Here is a 14,655-nt window from a genome sequence, read left to right on the forward strand (position 1 = left end):
CTGGGCGCGTCACGGTCCGGCCCGCGCAGCCCGTTGGGGTGCAGACGCCGTGCACAGCCTTCAGGCAAGCTGTGCCATTTAACGGTGCAAAAGCAGAGAGCCCTCCCCAGGTAATGCAGGCCTCAGTTCTCAGCCACCTGACACAGCTCTTCGCCCTACTGCAGCTTTTATTGCAACTAAAGCGTCCAGCCAAGGAGGGAGAGCAAAAGAGATTTTTTTTTTTTCCTAAGCTATGATCAGACCCCTAATTCTGCAGGGCACGTAGAAAAGGGAATTAAAAGGACCACAGAATACAAAGCAAGCCAAGGTGTGGGGGAAAGGCTGGCGCGAGGGACAGCTCTCCCGTGCCTGGCCGTCCAGGGAGCCAGCGCAGGGCGAGGGCGTCCCTTGGGCGTCCCAGGATCAGTCTTCCCCGTGGGGGGGTTCCTCCCAGGTGCTGAAGAGGGAGTTCAGATCGTCTGCCAGGGTTTGCCGATGGACTGGATGTGCTCCTTGGCCTTCAGCCGCAAGGCGGCAATGCTGGTGTTGCGCGGGTCTGCCTCGTCCAAGGGGAACTTGTCCACAAAGGTGGCCCCGCACTGGTAAGGCGGCGGCGGCCCCATGGCCCCCAGGGGCTGCAGCGTGTGGGTCACGGCCGGAGAGTTCAGGAAGGGCGGTGGCGTGTAGCTGCCGGGCAGGCTCTGCGGCGAGGCCACGAAGCCGGGCAGGCTCTGCAGGGCTGTGCTGCTGGGCACCGGCGGGCTGAGCCAGGTCTCCAGGGGCAGGTTGCTGCTGAGAGGGCCCATGGGCGCTGCCTGCGGTGAGCGGTTGAAGGAGAGGATGGGTGAGTCCTGCAGCTTCATGGAGGTCACCTCCAGCTTCTCCTGCCGCCTCCACTTGGCCCGTCTGTTCTGAAACCACACCTGCAAGCACAGCCACGTGAGCCGGGCCACGGGACGGCACGGAAGGCAGAGGCTCTCCCCTGGGTGCAGCGGCACACACGAAGTGGAGCGAGGGAGACACGACATTGCAGCCGATGGCGTGCCGTGCCGAGCCGGGGCAGGAGCAGGTTCAGCGGCGCTTCCCCGCGGGCTCGGCCCCCCGCAGCCCCGCGCTCGGCGGGGAGCAGCACCGCAGACGCAGCGCAGCAAAAGCCCCGTGGCCGAGCTGGCCTGCCCTGACTGCCCACCCGCCCGGCCCGGCCACCCGCTAGCCACCCGCTAGCCACCATGCTGGCGCACGGCGGCTTCGGCTGCCCCGGGCCGGGACACGCCAGACAAGGGGCAGTGGCCAGCGGCCAGCCTGGGCACAGGGGCCGCTCTGCGGCCACCAAAGGGAAGATGGCCCCGGGCTCTGTGGTGTCCCCGGGGCCGCTCAGCCACGCACCGGCCGGGGCCAGCGGTGCCGGGGCAGGGCTGGGCTCACGGGCCCGTGGGCGGGGGGCAGCGGGGCCGTCCGCACACCGGGGCCAGGCTGCTCGGGCCACCGGGATCAAGGGTCCAGGCCGGGCCGTGCCGGGAGCTCCCGGCGCCGGGAACGCGGGGCTGCGCCGGGCTGTGCGGGGGCTCCCGGTGCCGGGAGCGCGGCACCGGGCCGAGGCGGGCGCTGCCGTCGGGCGTTACCTGGACGCGGACCTCGGGGAGGTTGACCTTCATGGCGAGCTCCTCGCGGCTGTACACGTCGGGGTAGTGGGACTTCTCGAAGGCGCGCTCCAGCTCGTGGAGCTGGTAGGTGGTGAAGGTGGTGCGGTTCCGCCGGTGCTTCTTCTTGGGCTGCTCCTCCTCGTCCGACGGCTTCCCCTCGCCGCTGCTGCCGGCGGGCAGCTCGGGGCTGGCGCTGCCGGGGCAGAACGGCTCTGGAGGGGAAGGCAGGCGGGTCACCGGCAGGGCGATCCCCGAGGGCCCACCCACCCGCTCGCCACCCGGCGCCTCTCGCCCGCCGCGCTCACCTTGGAAGCGCTCGGCGCGGCCCTGGGGCTCGGCCGGCGGCGGCTCTCCGGGCATCTTGGGGAGGCAGTGCCGGGGCCCCCGCCTGTCCCCCTCCTTGGCGCTGCCGTCGGGCGGGAAGGGGCCGAGCAGCCCGTCCTCTTTGGTGAACCCCAGGATGGCCTCGATACTGTGCAGCCTCGACGGGTTCCCCCCGGGGCTCCGCGCCGCCTGAGCCGACAGCGAGAACGCGCCCTCGGCCATGGCGAGCGGGGCGCCGGGGGGGTGCATGGGGGCCCCGGCACGGCGCTGCGCTCCCGGCCCCGGGGCGGGCAGCTCTGGCGCGGCGCGGCGCGGCCCGGCGGGCTGGGCTCCGCGGGGCGGGGGAGGAGTGCCGGGGGGCGGCGGGACAGAGGGAAGGCGAGGCCCCCGCGCCGCTCCGGCCCGGCGCGGGGGGGGGGGGGGGGGCCGGGGGGGGGGGGGGGCAGGGCATCCCCGGGGCCCCGCGGCCGCCCCGCCCCGCCGGGCCCGGCCCCGGACGGACGGCGCCGGGCGATGCCATCCGGGGCCCTCGAGGCGGGGCGGGCCGACCTCCCCCACCCCGGGGCGGGGGGGGGCGCTGGCCCCGGGGCGGGCGACCTGCCGAGCCGCGCAGCCGGAGCCTCGGGCCGTCGGAAATCGCCGTGGGGCGGGCGGCTGCCGGAGCGCCGGGCGCGAGGGGACTGACCGGACCGGCGGGAGCCGCTCGGGAAGCGGGGGGGTCCCTGGGGGGGCTGGGGAGGGCCGGGAGCCCCGGAGGCGGGGGCCGGGGCGGAGGGCAGTGGGTGCCCGGTTCGGTCCCCTGCGCTGGGGGCTCTCAGGGCCACTTCCTCTCGCTTGACAGCCCCAGCCCGCATCTGTCCCAGGCGGTTCTGAAGCGCATCGGGTTCACGGGCAGCATCACAAAAGAGGAGGTGGCCTCACAAAAGGTGACGTGCAGGAGGACGCCGTGGCACCGTTCTGTGCCAGATGCATGGGGTAAAAAGTCGATGTTCTGGTCCCCTGTCCCGGCATCTGGCTGCCTTCAAAGCCGGGTTTACAGACCAGGTGAAAACGTGTGCGGGCTGTTGGCGAGAACAGGTGCTGGGGACGTGTGAAGGAGGTGGCTCTGCCTTCCGGCCTTCAGGAGTCAGGGACAGCGCTAGGCAAGAGTTCTGAGGAAATTTTCCGATGTGTTGGTATAAGACAGTCCCTGTGAGAAGAGTTCTGTGACGCTGTCATCCACGGCTTGCGTGGGGCCGCGAGGCCGGAGGGCAGGGCATGGTGGCGTGGGAGATCCACAAAACGCTTTGGGAAGTAAGGCAGAGAGCCAAATCCCACACCTTGCTTTGCACTTGGCCTGGGGAGGACATGGGCTCAGCACAGTACGAGCCAAGCAGTGGCACCACATCTCCTGCCTCCAGCACAGTCCTTCCTGCATCAGTATTTTTTCTGCTTTTCTCTTCCCGTCACTTGGTCAGTTTTTATGCTAGCACTCGCCGGGTGCTCTGAGACACCAGCCATCTTTTATCCCAGCTGGTTTCGGTGACAAACACAGTCACGTCCAGAGTGGGTTTCAGCCTGCAGTTAGCTTTGGTGATGCTTCTGTTTCAAGCCTGAGGAGAGTGTATGTGAATGAAAAACACCACTGCTGCTTCTTCTTCCAAATATATTAGCTAGTCTAACAAACGGTATGACCTGTCTCAACAAATCTTCATTTTTGTTTCTCCCCGCCCCGACAGGATGCATTTTGTGTAAATTTTTCCAGAGGAAAACAAAGATTGGCAGCGCTTGCCTCTGCCAGTGCCCACTCCTCTTTAAGGTTTACGGTCTGATGTCCCAAAGTTAATGCCTTTTAGAAGTGCTCAGCTTTTCCTGCTAGCTCCAGGTGAGGTTTGCCTTCACTGACTGCTTCTGGCGGGGGTGGGCTGCGGCCGAAAGAACTCAGCCATCCGTTGGCAAAGAGGGAAGAGGCCAACAGAAGAGACAAGAAAAGGTTAGTGTGGCTTTTGTGCACGATATGAAAAGCAAGTCAATACCATTGTAGGGGCATTGGAGGGTACTCAAAGCAATCAGCCAGGGTCCATTGTGTTCCTTTAATCTACATGTGTATTTCCCAAGAACTCTATTAGTGAAGATGAATGGACTGTGCAATGTCCCTAATTTCTTCTAATTTGGAGCTGGGGTTTTATGGCACTCACAACCAGCACAAAACATGCCTATCCCTCCAGAAGCCCTGGGCAAACTTGGGAATCATTTTTGCTTGTTGTAGCAAAAAAAGATATCAAGGTGAGAGGAAGGAGCAAAACCCATTTAGCCAGACTCTGGTCTGGCAGGAAGTGCCTCAAAGGGCACTGGGTCCTGGCACAGAGGCTGCTTTTAGGGCACCTGTCAAAATTGTCAAATACAGGGATAAGACTCAATTCTTTTTGCTGTTAATCACAGTGCTAATGTACGGCAAAAGATCTTCCACCCCCAGAGCAGGGTACGCATCCCAGAGTACACAAGAGACCTTCCTTCTTGGCTCCTCTCTTCTCAGCAGTAGATTATTACAGGTGCATTTGCTGTATGGAACTGCATTTGTCCTGCAGCATCCTTCTCGCACAGGAATGGACTTGACAAAAGAGGAATCAACTCCCTTGGTCACAGTCTGTAAAAACATGAAAAAACCCCACAAGCCTGTAGCAGAGCAGAGAGCAGCTCTGACTCTTCCAGCTCCAGATCTCTCTTGCCGTGCTTCAGGCACAGGCTGTGGTGCCCTGACACACACACACGAGGCATCACGCTGCGCTGGCGAGGGAGGAAGTCTAACGGTTCCTCTGATAATCAGAAACTAACACGGAGAGTTTAGGATGGCAAAGAAAGGTAACAGTCTGAACATTTCCTTTTGGGTCTAATGGACTGGCTGTTAGCTAAATCCCCTGCTGCCACAGAGTCACCGGGGGTGTATGTCCTACTCGTATGAACGATACTGTGGTACATCACAGCTTCGCAAAGACCATTTACCTTTGGAAAGTTACAGGGGCAATCAGGATCAAATTTGAGAATATTCATTAGGGAATGAAAAAGGTGGGATTTGTTACTTGCCTTCCCAAAAGAAAGACCCCATTCCATCGCTTTTTTTAGTTTTTTTCAATGCATTATTACAACAATTACTGCTGAAATTATGTTTGGAAGCTAACAAAAATTCTCAAGATGCACAACCTCTAGAGCACAGCTGCCTGCTCTGCCTCCTTCCCGAGCCTGCATAGCGAAGACTAAATGGGAATGGTTTTGATCCCACTGGTGCTGCAGAGACCTACGTATGGGACGTGCCTTCGCACCATGAAATCCACATCATAAAATGCCACAGATTCTTGCTTCCTTTCCTCCTGTCTTTTCTTTATGTCAAGCTGAAATAATTACTGCCTTGCAGAGCAGACATTTGAAGAAGTCACTCTGCATGCGGGACATCGCTCTCCAGACCAGTGATGTGCAGCAGGGAGCCCCTCCCTGAAAGATAAACAGGACTTGTGAGGGCAGACAGCAAATCGACAAGGGGAGGGGGCAAGGAAAAGGGGGAGTGAAGAAAAGGGCGAAATATTCGCCCAGTGGGAACCTGTGTCCTGCTGCAGTTTGCAAACTCTGTATCATCCAACGGATTGTTAAAAGCTGAAAAAACTGGCTTTGCTTTTTTTCTCCCCAGAAGTTCCTAAGGGTGCAGTTTAAGAACCTTCTTGAAAGCACGCTGTGTGAGGAGGCTGCTGCCTCCTCCGTCACGGCATCACACATGCCTTGACAGTCACCTCCTGCTTTTTTTCCGGTGAGATTTCTTTTTCTGCCCCTGGGAGAGTCGGGTGTGTTTGTCCACCTCTTACCAGGCACCCCGTAGCCCGCAGGAACACCGCAGAGCGCTGAGCCGGCCGCGCGCCCGAGCCCCCATGGACTGAGCTGCTGCCGGTGCTCAGCCCGGCCACGGGCTCGGCGTGAGCGGCGGCTGCTCCGGGAGCGGGACGGCCCTCGGCGGGGCGAGAGGCACGGGCCTGGGGCGAGGGCTCTGACACGGGGGCTCGCCGCGCTCAGCCACCCCTCCGGAGGGAAGGCGTGGACGTTCATGCTGTAGGGCTGCATTAATGCAATCCTTCTTTACTTGTTTTCCAATTAGCCTAATTGAATTCGGATTGCTTAAAAGCGGGCACTAGAGGCATTTATCTTGATGGGATGACAGCCGTGAGCTCCAGCGATCCTATTAACGATAAGAACCCAAATCCCAGGTGGGGTCCAGCCAGCGGTAGCTCCCATGTGACCTAACGCTTTAATCTGCTCCTCTGCTGTGCGGCGCACACACAGCACGCACACAGAGACACACACACACACACACAGACATGCACACCTACATGTACACACAACACGCACACACAGACGCACACACAGACATGCACACCTACATGTACACACAACACGCACACACAGACGCACACACACACACACAGACATGCACACCTACATGTATACACAACACACACACATGCAGACATGCACACCTACATGTACACACAACACCCACACAGAGACGCACACACAGACATGCACACCTACATGTACACACAACACGCACACACGGACGCGCACACACAGACGCACACACACACACAGACATGCACACCTACATGTACACACAACACGCACACAGACACACACAGACATGCACACCTACATGTACACACAACACGCACACAGACACACACAGACATGCACACCTACATGTACACACAACACGCACACACACACAGACATGCACACCTACATGTACACACAACATGCACACACACACAGACATGCACACCTACATGTACACACAACACCCACACACACACCTACACGTACACACAACATGCACAGACACACACACACAGACATGCACACCTACATGTACACACAACACGCACACACAGACGCACACACAGACACACACACAGACATGCACACCTACATGTACACACAACACCCACACACACACACCTACACGTACACACAACATGCACAGACACACACACAGACATGCACACCTACATGTACACACAACACGCACACACAGACGCACACACACAGACATGCACACCTACATGTATACACAACACGCACACACACACATGCAGACATGCACACCTACATGTACACACAACACGCACACACACACAGACATGCACACCTACATGTACACACAACACGCACACACACACACGCACACCTACATGTACACACAACATGCACACAGACACACGCACACCTACATGTACACACAACATGCACACAGATGCACACACACAGACATGCACACCTACATGTACACACAACACGCACACACACACACACAGACATGCACAAGTGCACCCTTGTACACGCGTGCCAGCACACACGCACGTGCACACACGTGCACACACACGCTGTGCCCTGGCCATCGCGACACCCCGCGTGGGGGCTCTCGGGGGGGTCTGTGGGAAGGGCGCTGGCCCCCCACGCGGCCGCGACCCATGGGCCCCACCGCTCCTGTGCACAGTCTGATGCCAGCCCCAGGGCAGGGCCAGCCCTGGCCCCAGCGCCAGAGGGAAACTCAGGAGCTCAGAAAACAGCCCCTCCTGGGACGTGGCCCAGCTCTGCCGCTGCAGACAGAGGTTTTACGGCTCTGGCTCTAAGAGCGGAGCCCGAGGCAGCCGACTCCCCTCCCAGCAGCAGATGAGCACGGCTGCAGCCGCTGCCAGGGCTGGGGAGCATCCCGCACTGTGCATGGCAGGGCCCCCTCCCAGCCCCGCGTGCCTCTGCCGGCCCTGACATTTTTTTGGAATCGCATTAATCGCTTGTTTGGTGATTCTAACTGTACTTTCTTCTCTGACCCTTTAAACCATGAAAATGCTGATTCTATATGTGCTGACGAATTTAATTAGCTCCTTTAAACCACCAGCTGCTTTCAGTAAGATTTTCAGGATGTCCCAGGCACATTTTAATTCAAGGGTCAAAAGCCTTAGGCTTGTTTACTTTGGTATTTTATAGATAAGACAACTCAGTCTGTAAAGTAGCAGAACAGTATGGAGACACTTACCAGAGGGAAATGGATTGATCCTTACAAACCAAAGGCTGGTTGAGCTGAACTGGCGGCTATTTTAACTACTTTATGTAAAGGCCTCTTAAAAGAGCCCACTTGTCTTTCCGCATAGATAATTAAATTCTCTGGTGACATGCGAGAGAAGGAACCCAAGAGACAGAAATCGGATCAAAAGTCCTGGTGGTTTTAGGCGGAGTGTTTGAGATGGAGTGAGCACTGCCAGCTCCGATGCTTGATGAACGCGCTGCAGAGAGCGATTCTCCGCTAGAGAAATGACCTGTTACGATACAGAGCCACTGACCCCGCTCGGAACAGACCAGGGCATCCTCTGGAAAAAGCAAGGAAGGTAAACTCGACAACTTCTGTGGGTTTTAAGAAAGAAGTGAGGAAGAAGAAAAGGTGTATTTTCTTGGGACTGCCAGATAGGATGAACAGGTCCGGCTCTCTGAATGCGCCCAGGGAGTGACCAATGGAGGCAGTGAAGGTGTTTACAAGACCTGGTTTACGTTGCCAGGTACAAAGGCAGGCGTTTTTCCTGTACCTAGTACCGGGGACACCTGGCTGGCTGCTGCAACTCCCAGCGGATCCTCCCTGTTGGTGACGGGACCCTCCAGAAAGCTACTCCCTCGGATCACCCAGCTGCTCCCAGCAAGTCACGGTCAGTCACCGGGGTTGGCAGAGCCACCGCTGGAGGATGGAGGATGCAGCCCGGCCCAGGCAAAGGGGCTCAGTGGATTTCACATCTGGAGTGCATTGTAACTGTGCCTTTTGCACCTCACAGACCAAGACCTGATGCCAGGATCAAGGAAGAAACAGTGAGAGGGAGGAGGGGAGCAGAGCAGAGAAAAAGAGTGAAAATACAGGAAAAGGAAGGAAGGAAGGAAGGAAGGAAGGGAGGAAGGGAGGAAGGGAGGAAGGGAGGAAGGGAGGAAGGGAGGAAGGGAGGAAGGGAGGAAGGGAGGAAGGGAGGAAGGGAGGAAGGGAGGAAGGGAGGAAGGGAGGAAGGGAGGAAGGGAGGAAGGGAGGACAAACCATACTTAGTGCGTTTATTCATTTAAAATGAATATTTTTACTTGATTGGGTGGAATCAGAGAGAGAGAGAGAAAGAGACTTATAAACCTGTAGGAAGGTGCTACGTGTATTCATCTGCAAATTTTACTGACAGGGTAGCTTTTGGAGAACTTACCAAGTCCTTCATTTTACAGAGCATCTGAGCCCCTCGGGAGCAGCATTGTCTACACCATCCCTGTGCAAGGGCCGTACAGCTTTTGGGGGGTTATGGTGGTGATAACTGTTCTGGCTATGCAAGCGCAGAGACAGACTGATGCTTCTGTCTGCCCTAAGCACAGGGCTCTGCTCCCCGGGCCGGTGGCGATGACTGCTGTCGGCCCTTCACGGCTGCCCAGGCTGCGTGGGGCTCCCGGGCCGGCAGCGCTGCGGGCCGCAGCAGCCATCCCTCGACCAGCCAGCTGCTGGGTGTGGGGCCGCGCTCCTCCCACCGTCAGCCATCAGCAGCTCCGCTTTTGGTGAGTGGGAGGCAACCAGGCCAGCACCTACTGAGGTCTTCCCCAGAAAAAAACTCTGAACAACAGCAAAGAAAACCTTGCTTGGTCCTGAATCTACAACCACTGAACCGGGCCCTGCCTGTCCCACAGACTCATCAGATTTAGCACTAGAGAAAGCCAAGAGTTTTCTCAGGGTTCAGGTGCCCTACCCTGGCATCATCTTCCAGGTGGGCCAGATTTACATATAGCCTTGTACGGAGGTAACTCCTGGAATCAATGTGGTGAGCTCATTTTAGCCTATGCAATTATCTGCTCATACCCCAAGCCTCAGAATTTGGCACACGTAGCAGCCAAGCAGAGGGACACTGCTGTCACTTGCCATTCGAGCTGCAAGATCGAGAAGCTGTGAAATTAAAGCAGCCTGGAGAAGTCTGCATTGCTGACGGACCATGGTTCGCTGAGAGCTGCCAAGACTTGGTTTTCTACAAGTTCCCACTCAGTTCTATATACGGTGACATTTTTGTCCCAAGCTGTAGACTTATATGCTTCACTTTTTGCCTTTTGCAGTATTTAATACAGAGATGGTCAAAACCATTTTTTAAAAAAGTTTTTGCAGAAAATGTCAACATTTGAGTACTGGGTTTGTTTCAAAAGGTTTGGAACAGACATGTTTTGATTAGAAATCCATGTCTTGATTTCTGAAAGCAGTTTTAAATAACCTATATGTTATGCATCAGAAGCACAATTTTGCTAAAAAATACATATTTAATAGCATACTGATCACTTTTTGGAAAAAAATGGAAAAAGGCACATTTTTTCTCCAATATTAGCTTTTTTGAAGTAATTTTTTTTCCATGGGGAAAAATATTATGTTAAAAAGCAAGGACCAGTTCTAACTTCGCACTAAGCAGTCACAGCAGGTAAATTTTGACACCCCCCTCGGGGTTTTAAAGTCTCTCTCTCTCACTTTTCTATATGTACATTTAATGCTATAGAGCTAAGTGCATTCCTCTGCGTGACCTCACTCTGCAGCCCCTGCGAGACAAGACTGAATTCCCAGCCCTTGGACAGTGGTGTCTCTTCTACATCACAGAACATTTCTGCTCAGCAGCCTGTTTGATTTCGGTGAAGGTGGCTTGTGCCTTTTCTTTGATCGCATCCATGTCCATATTCTGGATGTTCTGCAGCTGTGCCAGGATAGAGTCCTTGTCCTCTTCCTCCTCCTGGTCTTCTTCCACCATCTTCTGAAGGTCTTCTGGCAACCCCACATCATCTCCAGCCATCTGTATTTGATTCTCATCCAGTTCACTCTGATACAAAAAGCAGAAAATAAAAACAGTACATAAGAGTACATACTGCTGCTATTCCAGGATCTACCAATGAGTCTCTTTTTGTTCGTTTGTTTTAGGGAGAACCGAAAACATATGCACAGGTTTTTCAAAGTGAATCCAGCATACAAGTGCTGAGATTTTTCAGACAACGTCAATTACATTTCTTTGAAGAGTTTCAGCAGTGTCAGAACTGAAGCCCTCAGCGTCACTTGCCATTTTAGAAATCTTTGCTGTATGTGTTAACTGTGGTAACTTGATGATACTGCAGGAAATCCACTACAAATTCGTTGTATCCAACAAATAATATGTGCTGCAATACACTGCCTAGACTGTCATCTGTTGTGCGATCTGGTCGATGAAGCAATAGCTTTAGAAAAACTGTGTGGGTACCGTTCCCCAAATCATTTGTTGGTGGGTAATTTTAGGTATCAGCACTAAACTTAAGCCTTCCTGAGGATGTATTAAACTTAGGGAAGAATTACTGGAAAAAAGGTCCCCATCTTCCCCAACCCACGCCTAAATTATATCTAGGTCTTTGGCTGGCCTCTGTGAGTCGTGATGAGGAGCAGGGGCTGCCTGGCACATAACCAGAGCAGCGCTGCAGAGCTGGTAAGTGGGGTAATAGGAGGACTTAGACAACAAAAGAGAGGATGGAAGTTTGGTGTGAGTCTGAGAAACCAGAAGGAGATGGGAGAAGGAACTGGTTAAGCAATTAAAAGGGTTGAGATGCAGTAAGTGCTGCACACACTTGCTTCCTGCCTGCCCGCTGAAATGCTCTAGCAGTGGGGCTATGTCAATTTTTCAAACAATGGCCATTTTGTTCACATTTTATGGTGGATTCTGATGGATCCAGAGCTCAGAAGAACAGGATATTTTGACACAGTTCACACATCAAAGATAAGCATTAATGCCTCATTACATCTTCAAAATGAAGCATGACAGCAGCAAAGGCCTGATATGAATAAGCAGCAATGCTGTCAGCAGGAGGTGTTTCTGCGAGTGAGAGGGGTCTTGGGTTTGCATGAATGAATGAATGCAAGAATGAATGGAGGGACATATATGAGCAATGTCTGTGTCATTTCAGGCCTTAGCAAGGACAGGCAGACGGGGATGCTTGACTGAATAGCCACTATTTACTGCTACATATAGCTGCACAGCTTTATGTTTGCAATAACCGTACTTCCCTTTAACCTGATTTCTCCCCATGATCATTACTACTATGTGGCTAAAATGGGCGAGGACGTCTCTTGACCCCTTTGGGTAAGGGTTGCTGCTCTCAGATCTGTGGGAGCTAGAAACAATATCCCAATTAGCCAAAGTGTTCTTTATTGATTGTGTAGCAGGAAAAGATGTGTTAAGCTTTTAATCAGCCAGTGCTAGCTAGTGGATGAGTTAGCTCTTTTGAAATTCTCCCAAGTAGCAGTAGATGATGATAAAAAAAGATACTGGGTTAATTACTGAGCAATAAAAGTACTAAGCAGACAATCCCACATGTTCTTTTCTTTAGAACTATTTGTAAGTGAAGGCTTCATCACTGCACACTACTGTGTATGGTGTGGAGAGAGGCCCATACAGCATACACAAAGGCCACTTTGGCCATGTGAACAATTGTTTGGCACATTCTTGCACCAAAGCCCCCTGTCCTACTGAAGTCTGAGATGTGATGCACACCACAGTTTGGGGGTTCAGAGAAGGACATATTCAGACATAGTCGAAAGCAGTACAATTCTGCCCAAGTCACCTGCCTCTACCCACTTGGCATTTAGCCTGCCTTGGAGCAGACCTAGTATGAGCTTCAGCAGGGCAGGGCTGCTCAACAACAAGCCAAGAAGCACATCAGATAGGTATGGCCTCTTATCTTCTAAAATTTGACAGATCTGATTCTGTTACTTTTATCTGAAATGGAAATGGAGGATTAAGTTTCTGATTTTACTTGTTGGGGTTTTTTTTAAAGTCTGGTGGAAATAAGGTAAAGCTTATTTTCTCACATGGAGAGACCAGAAGATTTTCCCACAGGATGTTCTTAAAGTCAGGCTAATGCTGCAAGTGTCCAAATATCCAGCAAGCCTGCAGGTCCAAGCACTCACTTCTGAAAGTCAAGACCAGAAGCATGGTGCTGGAAACGCACGGTGTCTGTTGGCTTCAGACAGCAGCTCACAATCAGAGTGTGAGCAGGGTGTGCAGACCCCTTCTGTCCCAGCATGCGCACACATGGGACTGTTACTCACCCAAGGCCAGACATGGCTCTGACAACGAGAGCAGCACTACCCTGCATCAGAACACGCCTGGGACCACAGAGAGCACCCAAGACAGGCAGATCTCATGGGCAGGACAGCTGGGGCCACGGGCTCGAACAAACACATACCGAAAGCCCCACTGGACCCTGGCAAACCTGCACTGCACTGGACAGCCTCTCTCCTGATGACTTTCATCTCCACAGTTTCCAGGTCTCTGCAAGTGTTCAGCCACCCTTTTAGGATCTCTGAGAACACAGAAGCAACTGATTTACTATCCTAGTAAATTAAATATGCCTGGCACTAGTCTCCTGCCCCAAGGCCAGCTGGCCTGAAACAACCCACTGCGATGCTATTGAACTCTCTCGCCCTACCAAACAGGGTGGTCCCATCTAACTGGCTCCTGGGAATGCCTGTCCTAACCCCCAGACTGGCCCTGGGAACTGCTTGGGAGAATGCCCAGGCCAAAACTGGGACAGGCACTACTCTGACAATTCAACAGCACAGGCAACAGAGTCCTAGTGCCCGGTAGTACTCTTTGACCCTGACGGTGCATCTGATGTAGTCAGTCAGATCCATTTGTTACAGGTGCAATATAATACAGAGTTCTTTACACATACATGATACACAGGTGTAAGCAGAAAACAGACAGTCTAAACATCTGTTTATATGAAGTCTGACTAAACAAAAGAGATCAAAGCTCACAGACTAATCCATAGGGGAGCCAAACTGTCTTCCAGCATCACTGCGTGATGTACTGCTTTCCTTATGTCTAACTTACCCTGTCATGAAATCTGTCTATGCCTATGGGCAGAGATCCTTTGGTAGGTGAATCCAGCCCTGACGTGGTGATTGATCACCTATAACGCACCAGTTACATACAAAATCAGAGTTCACCATGCCTTGATCACCTATAACGCACCAGTTACATACAAAATCAGAGTTCACCATGCCTTGATCACCTATAACGCACCAGTTACATACAAAATCAGAGTTCACCATGCCTTGATCACCTATAACGCAGCAGTTACATACAAAATCAGAGTTCACCATGCCTTGATCACCTATAACGCACCAGTTACATCCAAAATCAAAGTTCACCATGCCTTGATCACCTATAACGCACCAGTTACATCCAAAATCAAAGTTCACCATGCCTTGATCACCTATAACGCAGCAGTTACATCCAAAATCAAAGTTCACCATGCCTTGATCACCTATGACGCACCAGTTACATCCAAAATCAAAGTTCACCATGCCTTGATCACCTATAACGCAGCAGTTACATCCAAAATCAAAGTTCACCATGCCTTGATCACCTATAACGCAGCAGTTACATACAAAATCAGAGTTAATCATGCCTTGACCCAGGTGGGATTTGTGGTGAGCAACACGGCAGCCTCGTACTGACCTGTGCCACCCAACGGCTGCAGGTACCTCACAGGCAGGTTCAAGGAAGTTCGAGGTTGGAACCGCCAGCCTTCTCTCCTACAAACACAGTCTTGTGCCAGCCCTACACAGAGAGCACAGTCTAGAGCACAGGGAGGGTGTGTGGAGGCTACATGACAGCCCAGCTCTCAG

General features: G+C 53.7%; 1 protein-coding gene across 2 annotated transcripts; it reads right to left on the minus strand.

Annotated features, from left to right (window-relative positions):
* Positions 1-225: 225 nt before the first annotated feature.
* LOC141917652 (retinal homeobox protein Rx2-like) lies at positions 226-2,222 on the minus strand. 2 transcript variants are annotated; one of them, XM_074811016.1, is made up of 3 exons: positions 1,928-2,222; positions 1,614-1,834; positions 226-902 (listed from the first exon to the last, which is right to left on the minus strand). In XM_074811016.1, exons 1-3 carry the CDS (start codon positions 2,193-2,195, stop codon positions 450-452), a joined length of 942 nt encoding a protein of 313 aa, XP_074667117.1. In that variant the 5' UTR covers positions 2,196-2,222; the 3' UTR covers positions 226-449. The 2 variants fall into 2 exon arrangements, with proteins under 2 accessions (XP_074667117.1, XP_074667116.1); XM_074811015.1 differs by having other exon boundaries at positions 1,602-1,834.
* Between the last annotated feature and the right edge of the window lie 12,433 nt (positions 2,223-14,655).

Source organism: Strix aluco, chromosome W, assembly GCF_031877795.1.
Source record: "Strix aluco isolate bStrAlu1 chromosome W, bStrAlu1.hap1, whole genome shotgun sequence".
NCBI classification, from domain to species: Eukaryota; Metazoa; Chordata; class Aves; order Strigiformes; family Strigidae; genus Strix; species Strix aluco.

What these genes read in the sequence shown, in the direction of transcription:
- LOC141917652 (XM_074811015.1), bottom strand. Translation starts at nt 2,195, where the DNA reads ATGCACCCCCCCGGCGCCCCGCTCGCCATGGCCGAGGGCGCGTTCTCG. An exon ending in CCGCGCCGAGCGCTTCCAAG is followed by an intron (nt 1,835 to 1,927) that starts GTGAGCGCGGCG and finishes CTTCCCCTCCAG; the next exon opens with AGCCGTTCTGCCCCGGCAGC. An exon ending in TCCCCGAGGTCCGCGTCCAG is followed by an intron (nt 903 to 1,601) that starts GTAACGCCCGAC and finishes CTGTGCTTGCAG; the next exon opens with GTGTGGTTTCAGAACAGACG.